Raw genomic sequence first — 12,514 nt, 5'->3', positions numbered from 1 at the left:
TGTATAGATAGTGAAAATTCTAAATTGTAAAGATCGTTAGCTCTGGACCAAAATTAGGGCCCCGGGCCGGATTTTAAATATAACATAGATATATATATATATATAGAGAGAGAGAGAGAGAGAGAGAGAGAGAGAGAGAGGGGGGGATGTTAAAAAATCTTCTTATAAGAACCACCGCACCAGAAATGCCATTATTTATACAAAAGCTTATATATATAGTGAAGATTCTTAATTGTAAAAATCGCGAGTCCTTGACCAAAACTAGGGCCCCAGGCGGGGTTTAAAATTTAACATAGAAATATAAAATATTCTTCTCAAGAACCACTGCACCAGAAATGCCACTACAGACACAATCTTTATATATATAGTGTAGATTCTAAATTGTAAAATTGTTTATCCCTGGACCAAAACTGAAGCCCTAGGCGGGGTTTAAATTTAACGTAGAGACATATATGAAAAATGATTGCGCCCATGAGAAAAGGGTGCTTATCACATTTTTGACAATACAGAGAAATAACGTCACAAACATGACTTACGTCATAACGTCGTCTGAAAAGCGTAAAATATATAACGTGTCATTTTCATCCCGTTAAGTTTTTATACCTTTTCTGAAATTTAATTTTCATATTATTTTAAATAATCTCTTTTTTACTCTATTTGAACACAAATTTGGTTAACTACATGTATTTCTGTTTTTTCTCGATATTAGCTTATTGCTCCAAATTGGCTATGATTTGGTGAAGTTTTACAGAAATATTTTGCTATTTATTTTATGTGTCTGCTTCACCTTTTTCTTCAAGCGCATTGATATTAACATATTTACATCACAAATAAAAAAATAATCGTATTTTAAAGAAAGGGAATCATTATTCAAACCACATACTTTTGATTCCTTATTTTACGCGAGTACTTAATTCCGCGATTCAGCAGTTTTCCATCAAATTGCGAGAACATAAAATCGCGGAATGCCGAATTGTTATCATAGTTTAACGTAGGTTACATATGTCCAAAAATGAAAGCGAGATTTTAAAATTCGCGGGATGCGCTTCTCGCGATTTTACGCGGATATTAATTCCTCTCGTTTAAATATATGTAGGAATCTGAAGCTAATAGTGCGTGGATTAAGAAAGCAAAAAAATGAACCTAACAAATACATGTGCTTGAATCGTCTTAATTCAGCAAGTACCGTTGCCGGTATTTTTTTTAACTGTTAACCTATTTTCCTAAAACCTTTTCTGATAAATTACTAAAAATGCTGTTACTAGAAACATTTCTGGTTAAACAAGCTGTAAGAACACAGTAAAAATCTACATTGTATTTAAAGATAAGACAGATGAAAGTCTGCAGCTCTGCACACATCTCACCGATTCGGTAAATACTTGTATTGTTTAATTTCTCAGAAATTTAGATAACAAGTGCTTGTGTTTCCTCACTCACTCTTAATATTAAGTTAAACGCTGCATTTACATGTACAAAATGAATCTGATATGCCCTTAAAAAACACAATTCCTTGTTTTTATTCTTAACGAAGGTCTAATTATTTCTAACCTATATATTTTGATGAAATACATGTATTATGCATGAAGTTTTACTGTTATATCAATTGTTTTCAGATGAAAAAAAATATAAGCGACCCCGATTTCCTATGTAGTCTTGAATGTTATCAAAATTTTAGAAGTCACTATGGGAATTTGTTGAAAATGCGCTAAATCTCACTTTTTCCGCGTATATTTTTTAATCTCTGCCCAAGATCTTTTTCGACCGATCGATTTAATGTTTAGAACTGGATCGTGAGGGTTTCAGCGTCAGTGAGTTCAGCAAAACTGGGTGTGTATAGTAAGCCCAAATCAAATAAATAAATGCTTTCTCTGGTGATTTATCCACGATATGAAGGTGGCAACATTGAAAAAAAATATATATATAATTAACATAACACGCCCTAGCGGCTTATGTAATTTTTCCTGCGATGATCGCTACCGTCATCACCCGCATGAATCATCAATAAAAGTATTTTGTTGTTTCTATTTACATCCTCCTTTTAACAGATTAATGAATTGATCGTAAATAGTAGGTAAAATTAACTAAAACATTAATAAATTAATGTAAATCAATACGTTAAATAAACGGAAAGGGTAAATCATCTTAAATGGGAGGTTGAGTCTGACATCATTGTGATTCTTTCGTGCATTACATTGTAAAATAATGCATTACATTACCATTACTTCATGAATAAGGGCATTAAATTACCATTACCATTACTTAATTTTCTTGACGTAATGCATTACATTACTATTACATGAGCAAAGTAATGCATATCCATTACTTTGTGAAAAGTCAATAAGTTTTAAAAAAGTAATTTAAAAACTAAATAAAGAGTTTATGTAAATATTTTATAAATAAAACATGATTAAAATGTTTACAGGTTCATGCTCATGTTCACTATCAGGTTCAAATTAAATAACTTATACAAGATTGCTGTTGCACTTGTAGTTCTCAAAGTAAGGTTGGTCCCGTAACATTTACACGCTAATGGCGGAGTTGACAATCTCTGTTATTTATGTCTCTGATTTTCGGAGTATGATTTTTAATAAAAGGAACGGTTGTGTCGTAATTCGTGTTGGTGATGCCCGAGTTTACACAAAAAAGTAGTAATTGGCGAACGGATTTATTTTTACCTATTAATTTTGCATGAATCGCAAATGAAGAAATCGTGTCAGATAAGTCGGTCTTAAAAATCAAAATGGCGACCGTGACAAATCTTTTTATTGTCAAAGTTCTTGGAATCTTATTGTAAAAAAATATTTTTTAACGTCAGGTGCTTGTGTTTTTTATCGGTATACAAATGTTCCCTTTGTTTGTTCAGCAGTTTTAGAGTTTTCGGGGTTTTCATAAAACTTTTATTACGGATACCGTCCGACTTGTGGATTTTCCCTTGGATCACAAAATTAAATAAATCTAAAAATTAAAATTATTTACTTTGATATAGTGGTTTAATTTTCCCGGTTAGTAGTAATTTTAAGATTTTTCCTTGGGGTCTTATTTTACATAATATACCGTTGTGTCTATTTTCTATAATTATAAAGGCTGGGATTGAGTAAAATTTAGACAAAGTATCAGACAAATTATTGCAAAAAAGCCGAATTAACATAGATTGTAGCAACTAATTCAAACTCATAAGTTTTTAAAGCATATTCGAGGAAATCCAGGACAATTACAAATTCAAACTTTCAAGACCCCGTCTTTCAGTACTCTCAGTACTTTGATTTTTCAGGTGTGGGCACGCCCGAAAAAAGCAAAGAGGGGGTGGGGCTTAACAATTAGAGAAAAACAATCACAGTAGTTCGAAAAAAATGTTTCGAGAAGCGACCGGAAAGTAAAAATATCCCACATACACTAAAAAAATACCTTTTTAAATTATGTGAAATTTATCAATATTGGATGGGGGTGAATATCATCTGATCCAGGGACGGGGCGATCTTTTCCATAAATTCTGCATAAAGTCTAATGGAAAAAATCTTTTGAACAGAAAGAGTGGTGTAAAAAGCATGTTCCCAGCAGTGGTAGAATTAATTACTTTTTTCTTTTTGTGATTATCTGTGAGTATACAGGTTAAAGTCTAGTTACTGAAAACTTCAAAAGAATAGTTCAGTGCTGCTATTATTATTGCATCAATAAGTTGTACAATGGATCATGATTAAACAAAATTGTATAATACGTTACTTCTGATATTGTTTTTAAAGTTCATTTCTAAAATATGACATATTTAATAATGTAACGAAAATCGCATAATTTATGTTGATGGAACAAAAGCTACTAATATATTTTAGATATTGATTGTTTATATGGAAAAGACAGTGTTTATATAAATCAAATATGTTCGCATAGAATACGCCACTAACTAGTTTCTCGTTGATATCCAAAAATAAGATGAAACTATACAACCGCCATTTTTTTTTTGAATAATCACTTTTCACTGGCAGACAACTGCAGTGACAGTAGAAATATATATGATTAAAAAATACCCAATAACAACAAACCTTTGTTTCTGAAATAAATGAATAGCATAGATGCAAGCATACAACTATATGCACCAATGTGAAAAGATACTGATAACAAAGTGCTGTATTTTACGTTTATTAAACGACTAATTCTCAGTAATGATTGTTGACGTTAACGTTGCGTACATGTATGTGAAACACGATGTCATGATTTTCCTATTGAAAAAGCATCACTGTAAATGGGCAAAAAAAAACTCTACTTAGAATTAGCGTATAGCCATAAAATTTTAGATTTGAGAACTAAAAGATGTGTTTAATTCAATTATGTAAAAATCTAAAAATGAGCAAAAAATGTCATAAGCGTCCTGTTCTCATGTTTAAAAATCTTCTTATAAAGAATTAAACTGCAACAGTTTGGAATATTATTATACATGCATCTTTGGAAAATGTAAATTCTATATTGGTATAACCGCCAGCCCCGGACTAATACCGGGTACCAAGACAGGGTTCAAAGGTTAAGATGGAAATATATTGGAATCTTTTTCTTCTACAATGTATAGTTTGTGAGATTACTATGCAAGGATCTTCAAATAATGTAGATTCTAAGTTGTAAAAGCTGTGACCCCGGACCAACACTAGGGCATTAGAAAGGGTACAAAGTTATGCATAGAAGTATATAAGAAAATTGTTTAAATTATTCTTCTCAAGAACTACAATGCTCAAGTTTTTAAGATTACCATGCAAGTATCCTCAAATTATGAAGATTCGAAATTGTGGAAGCCGTAACCCCCAGACCTACTACTGGGATTAATTGTGGGATTATATCCTTGGCTATTGTAGATTCTAAATTCGTAAAATCGTGACCTCTGGACTAATATTCTCAGACAGTGAAGATACCACATTGTTAAAGCTTTGAACCCTGACTATTACTGGGACCCAAGGAGGGTTTCAAAGTTTTGGAAGTATGTAAAGAAAAATGTTTTAAAAATTTCTTCTCGAGATCTACAATGCTACAATTTTTTTTAGATAACTTGGATAATGTACATTTAACTTTTTTCAAAATTCTGACCCCCGGACTAATACTGGGGCCCCAAGAGGGGTGCAAGGTTTAACTTAGAAGTATATATATATATATATATATATATATATATATATATATATATATATATATATATATATATATATATATATATATATATGGAAAAATACGTCGGTTTACTACATAAGCATTCTCAAAAAGTGTAGATTATAAATTACAAAACCCGTGACCCTCGATGTAATACTGGGGCCCCAGAATGGGTTTACAGGTTAACATATACATTAAGGAAAATGTTTAAGAAAAATGTTTAAAAATGAAATGATCTTCTAAAGAACTACAATGCTTCAATTTGTTAGATTACTATGCAAGCTTCCTGAAATAATGTAGATTCTATGTTAATAAAGCTGTGACGACCGGATTAATACTGGGGCCCCAGGAGGGGTTCAAACTTTAACATAGAATTAAATATGAAAAATGTTTAAAAATCTTCTCTCGAAAACTACAACGCTAAAGTTTGTGAGATTACTATACAAGAATCCTCAAATAGTGTAGATTCTTACTTGTTTAAGCCAACCATAAAATCTGGACCAATACTGGGGGCCCAGAAAGGGGTTCAAAGTTTTAAATAAAATTAGCATATGCTATGAAAGAGAATATTACAAGGAACTGACGATGTGGCCCATGTGCCTATTGTTTTATCTCACCTTGTATATTTATTCCATTACATCTATCATGGACAAATTTGCAATAAACGTTGTTAAATACAAGGATACCATCTAAACATTTCATTTAATTTCATTTCATTTATAAAGTAAGTTTGAAGGACAAATAAGATTTCTTAGATTAAAAAGATTCTTTGCAGCTGAGATCCCGAGATAAAGAGATAATTAAGAATTATTGTAAATTTGTTGACCATTTTTTAAAATGTTCTCAAAACCGTTTTGATAAAAAAAAAAGTAAAAAAGATTGATTTTTTTGTTAAAATCATGATCTCAGAGGGTAGGTAGAGCCACAGTGGTGGACCATTTTCGTCCACCTTTTATCATAAGAGAAAAAGCTAAGACCTTGCTTCCACGTTTGCTTTATGTTACAGATTAATCATTAAGACAAGCAAATTGGGACTTAGGCAGTTCATTAGATTGTGCTTAAGTCTTACCGGTACTTATGACCATTTTTTAAATTCAAAATCTTGAAGATTGAACGTTTTATGTTGCATCGTAAGCAAATGAAAAACTGCACTCTAAAGCTGAACAATACTTATACATAGGCACTATCACACATTATAAATAAACCCTTCGATTTCATTACACACGGTTGCTTAAAAACCTAAAACTCATCGCAGATGTGTAGTATTCATAGTCTTAGATTTTGTGCATTTATTTTTTGTTTTATGTACATTTTCTGTCTGTAAAAAGTGTATTTAACATGTTAATTTGATGTTAGTTTTCTCCTGGTTTGTAAAAATAGTGACAAATTGATAATTTCACAAAGACCTGGTAACACTGCGGTGCAGGATGTACGTTTACACAATTTAGACTTCTACAGTGAAATATTTTGAACTGTTCAGAGGTCTGCGGCTCTTTTTGAGGTATAATCTCTAAGGGCTTGCGGCAATGAAAGAGAAATATGACGAACAATACCTTTTACCTTTAACACTGGCATAATTATCGGACACAGTGTTGATTCTTTTATTAAAAAATTGTTAGCATACAATTTTGCCTACATTATAGCTCCTTTGCTAATATCAAACATTTTCAATATTATTAAGATAAAAGATATATGCAAAGAAACTGCAATTTACACAATATCAGGTTTAAAAAGTCTTGATTATCTGACACAACATCAGTAATTGCTTAAGGTTTTGTTAAGGATATTTAAGAAAATAATATGCAATAAAAATTTAAATATTTGACTATTTGAACCTTTTTAAACCAAAGAAATCCGATTGAAATGAAAAAAATGCTCTACGGTTATTTTACGCATTTACATTGAATTAGGTTTGGTTTAACGTGGTCTTCGTATTGAAAATAAGATAAATATTTCAATAAGTGAGTTTCTGATACAATCATTTACATAACCACATAATTATAACGAAAAGTTTTATATCGGTGACCTAGTGGTAACGCGTAGGTCGTTTTGATTTTGCGGTCGTTGGATTGATTCCACCAAGTAGGTTTTTTTTCACTTTTTGAACGTGATCAGAATAAAGAGGTTAAATTAAATGTATATTTTCTGCTGATTATTCTTTTCAAATCCTCTTGCTTAATTTCGAGTATAAGCAAACCCAATATAAACATATTTTTTCAATAACGTTAACACTATACGTTTTTTTACGCATACATTCATTTTTTGCTGAAAGTTATCTTATTTATATATATATATATATATATATATAGAGTATAAACTGACTTTACAGACAGAGTTCTATATATTCATTTCTCAATGCAGGTTTCCTGAATATCTGACAAATCAGTGGTTACGGACACCATTATGAAATCGGTACTTAGGTTTCAAAAATCATATTTTGACAGGTTCCTTTATTCAGTTTTAGTAACAGGTACTTTCCGTTCAAACATAGGTGTAGACGAAATAATAAAAAGCGCTACATGTATACCTCTTTACTGTTTATAATATAAAAGACAAATTCTTACTTATGAGAGATAAAAATAAAGTTTCTACATTTTTGGAGTATTTCAAAGGTTATATTTGAATGTCTTGATTGAATCGTTTTGTAATTAAGTAATTAAATTTTGGTACCTATTGTGTTTTGTATGATTAAGACTTGTAAATTAGACATTGTCATCACTTGTGCTCAAACTTAAAAGTTGAAGGTTATATCGTAAGGCCAAAGATAAAATATGATTACATCCTGTACAATCATTATCAATTTTCATTTCTGTCAAACCCTAATTAATTTCATTCTTTATATTTATATTAATAACGTGCTTTTGACGTCGACAATCATACTGTTTAATTTTATATGAATTTGAATCATACATTTTTACAAACCTTTGAGTGTTTCAAATGTTCGTTATAAAAAATAATTGCAAACCCTACGGTTATATGAAGTTGCATCAGAATTTACTTTAGTAACCAGTAGGAATTTATGTATTTTACTTACAAAAAGTTACTATATATATATATATATATATATATATATATATATATATATATATCAGCACAAACATTAAAATATCTTTAAAATAACTTTTTGGGATAGCCAGTTCTGACTTTCACTACTTTATATTTTACTTCACTGAAAGTAAATAGAAAGTAAGAAACTGAAGTACAAAATTCACGTTTAATGAACCCATGGAAAAAAATTCTCTATGTTCATTAAAAAAAAAATTCACAAGTGTACCGTTTTTTCAAAGAGTTTTCACCTTTTACTTTTTTAATAAAAGACCTAGTTTGCAGGCCTCTGCATTTTTTACTTAATGTGTAAATTTATATCTGTTTACAGATTATATATATGACTTTTTATTTTTAATATAATCTATAAAAATTACAGTTTTATCTGTTTTACATATTAATCTTAAAATTTGTATATTTTGAAATGTGCAAAACACAAAATATAAACTATCAATGTAGTCCTAATTTAATACACTTCCGTAGATTGTTGCAAAAATTGTAATGTCTCGGGTTTTTTTAAACTGCTGGTTTATTGCCATATATATATATATATATATATATATATATATATATATATATATATATATATATATATATATATATATATATATATATATATATATATATATATCGATTGTTTACTTTAGAGCGATCGGCAGCAGTATCAACACCTTCTTTAAGAATGTGAACGAAAGATGTTTATAATGTAGCTGTTCTTTTTCTATAGTTTCTTATTTTTTTGTCCTGAAGAAGGGACTGGTTGTCCCGAAAATTTGACAATTTCTATTGTTAGTGTCGTTAGCCATTTGTAGTGCTTTATATATTCAGTTTACTGGCTTAGTATCTATATATTAGATCCGACACTTTAAAGATGCCTAGTATTGTTGATTTTATTCAGTGCTATATATATATATATATATATATATATATATATATATATATATATATATATATATATATATATTCAAAGAAGTAAATCCGTTTGTCAAAGCAATCAAAACTTTGCTAGGTTTTCCTCGAATTTTGTGTATTTTGGGATAAAGCATGAATGAATTTTTTCAGACCCACCAGGAATTGTCACAATTGCTCCAGGTCACGACACGTTTTATACAAAACGAGACGGACATCCCTTACACGACATCACCTGTGAGGCTGACTGTCAACCAAAGTGCAACTACAGCTGGTACAGAGAAAGAGATCGACAGCGATACACAAAAGGAAACAGATTGTTTGCTTCGAAAACTTACAACTATGGAGGAACTTCCAGATTTAATTGTTATGCAACAAATAATATCGAGCCTTACGCTTACAATTACAGTAGATGGATAAATGTCGAAGTAAAAAGTATGGATATATTGAGTATAAAGGTTTTGAAAAAAAATCTAAACTAAGTTTCTTTATATAACATTTTGATATTTTATACATGTACTGTGTATCAATCCTATTTTTATTAAACAATCATCTTCCTGTTGATTTTAGATGGACCGGATAATGTGACAATAATTCCGAATTCATCAGCGATAGAAAACAAACCCTTTCAACTTCTTTGTTCCGCAAGCTGTAACCCTGTATGCCAGTCTTACAGTTGGTATTATAATGGTAGATGGGGGGACCAGGGAACAAAGATTCTGAAGTTTCATTATCTATCTAAAGACGACAGCGGGAATTATCGGTGTCGAGTTACTGACTACTTTGGAGCTACTGAGTCTGAATACTACACAGTAATTGTGCAATGTAAGTCATGATTAAAAATTATCCTTCTTTTTTTACAAATATACATGTAACAAATGCAAACAATCATTGATAATATTCATTAACATTTATGGAGCAATATTTATATTAATTAGAATATATATAATTAATATATAAGCAACTCTTTTTTTCAATGACTTGCTTTTAGATTATTAACTATTTGAAACCTTCGGAGAGGGTTGATATAGGCTTAGTCTGTTGCCCAATCCTCTTGAACAATCAATAACATATGTTTAAATTAGTATTAAAATCAAAAGTGCGTTTAATATTTCTTTTTTAATAGATGCTCCAGAGAATGTTACAATACAATACAGCTGGTATGACCACCTTATAGAGGGACAGGATTACATAACTATTACCTGCAATGCTGATTGTAATCCGGGGTGCTCGTACATGTTTTACCAAAACGAAAAGTTGATGAATAACGCATACACAAGTAGGCTTGTATATAGGAACATGTCTGGTCGATACACTTGTTCAGCTACAAATGCTTTGGTGGATACACACATGCATTCATCAAATTTTGTAGATATTAACATAAAATGTGAGTAGCAGTTACAATTAACCATTATTTTCTTTAAATTGTTTTGTGTTTTGAATTTATTGATATTCATCGAGTGTATTTGCTTTATCGTTCTTAAGAAAATCAATGCTAATATAGCAATGAACAACAAATTGACGTGTAGAACTAATCTGAATTAAAGTAGAAATACCATCAACTACATGACAGCATGACATACCAAATTTGAAAATGTTTCTTGGGTATAATATGTTGCTTAATAAAGATATATTAGGACAATATAGTTGATGCGATTGTCGTAGAAAAATATGCAGGCTATGTATTTTTCTGCAATGTATATATTCTACTAGTTTAACACAACAATACACCTTATTGAATAATAGGGTGTGACAATTGACCATATCAACAGTGCATAGTATTATGATTTTTTAGGTTATAATTGCATTATCTTTCGATTTTCTTTCCTTTCTATAATACAACTATTTGGACAATGATTTTCAAAGTTTGTTTTGCCTTTTAGATATTTTGTGCCAGCTTTCCTTAATATTTTGAGGTGAAACTAGCCATACAGACATCACTATATTGTCAATGTTTAAATAAAATTTTAGTAAAAATTTTCAATAAATTTCACAATTAAATCTAAATGTACTTTGGTGTTTTCAGATAAACCAATGATTACATCTTTTGTAAATCGAACAATCTTAACTGCACCATCTCTGTTGGATTTAACCTTCAGTGTTGACAGTTTTCCTTCGTCTAATGTAACGATATTCCACAAAACAAAATCCTTGACATTCCTACCACAGGTGACTGGACAACGTTCATTCAAAGTATCAATAACGTCTTGTCTGGATCATGGGGAGTATAAAGTAGAGGCCGTGAATGATGCTGGATTAGATAGTTTTACTTTCATAGCTAATGTGGAATGTACGTATATATATATATATATATATATATATATATATATATATATATATATATATATATATATATATATATATTGAATATGATAAATAATGAGTTTCATTATTATTATACAAAAAGTACAATGTCTTTACTTCTGATGATAAAATTATTCGAATTTATAATCCCAATAATTGTACGTAGATATTTTATATTGTATTAATAACCAAAAAAAATGTTCAAGTGTTCTGTTTATTCTAGGTTCACCTATTATCTTGAGATATTCTAATCTTTCTGAGGAAGGGTTTCAAGTCGGGGATTCATTTTATTACATTGTTGACTTCATGGCAAATCCAGAAGCAGAAGTGTCATGGACATTTATTGATTTGAACAACAAGGAGCCCAAAGAGTTAAACAAAACCCTAATACAGAACCGAGGAGAATCTACCATGGTCATCATCAGCAAATTGAATTTTAGTAATTTTGGAAAATATGAACTTGAATTGAAAAATAATCGCGGACATTTTATGCAGGAATTTGATATACGGGGTAAATAAACGTTTTACAAAGAACAAATTTGCTAAATGTGTTTTAGTATAAATATGTCAATACTGTGAAATATTATATTCATTATACATGTATTTAGTGCATTTTAATGTACCTATTCGAATTTATAGATATATATGAAATTTAGCGATGTACTTGATTAAGCGGAAGCTCCTCTTTGCCAAAATCACTAAACAGAATATACGACTAAAATTAAAACGTGTTCCCAAAATAATTAAAAAACGTTTATAAATGATATTTCAGCTCATTTTTACATTCGTAGGTCCACCCCAAAGACCTACCGACCTTAATGTTGACTGTCCTCACTCGGCCATTATTTTATGGAGACCCGGATTTGATGGGGGTGCAACACAGGACTTTATGATAGAATATTCGGATAATTCGTCATATTGGCTAACTCATCATCCACAGTCAGTGGTTTCTGTAGATAACAAGTTTATGTCAGCACAGATTCATGATATACGACCAAATACTCCGTACTCATTCCGAATACGGGCAAAAAATTCATTCGGTGTTGCTGCATCAGATACAACTGTTAACTGTACCCGGCAAAGTAAGTAATGCTACTAAAATATTTAGCAATTTATTTCAGACGTTTCATAT

The 12,514-nt window shown here is 30.3% G+C and overlaps 2 protein-coding genes across 2 annotated transcripts in view; both read left to right on the top strand.

Moving 5' to 3' along the window:
- Nucleotides 1-12,497, top strand: part of LOC105322662 (carcinoembryonic antigen-related cell adhesion molecule 5-like) — a 57,368-nt gene extending 44,871 nt beyond the window's left edge. The window contains exons 6-11 of the mRNA XM_066075583.1: nt 9,232-9,513; nt 9,649-9,903; nt 10,205-10,465; nt 11,105-11,368; nt 11,606-11,893; nt 12,174-12,497. Coding sequence (XP_065931655.1) covers nt 9,232-9,513; nt 9,649-9,903; nt 10,205-10,465; nt 11,105-11,368; nt 11,606-11,893; nt 12,174-12,472 — 1,649 coding nt within the window. The 3' untranslated portion in view covers nt 12,473-12,497. The remainder of the gene's footprint in view (nt 1-9,231; nt 9,514-9,648; nt 9,904-10,204; nt 10,466-11,104; nt 11,369-11,605; nt 11,894-12,173) is intronic.
- The window catches only part of LOC105341985 (hemicentin-1-like), a 114,129-nt gene that overhangs the window by 79,896 nt on the left and 21,719 nt on the right, over nt 1-12,514 (top strand). The window lies entirely within an intron of this gene.

Source organism: Magallana gigas, chromosome 2, assembly GCF_963853765.1.
Source record: "Magallana gigas chromosome 2, xbMagGiga1.1, whole genome shotgun sequence".
In the NCBI taxonomy this organism is placed as follows: Eukaryota; Metazoa; Mollusca; class Bivalvia; order Ostreida; family Ostreidae; genus Magallana; species Magallana gigas.
The sequence above is the reverse complement of the archived record's forward strand: the minus strand, read 5'-3'. Positions and strand labels throughout refer to the sequence as shown.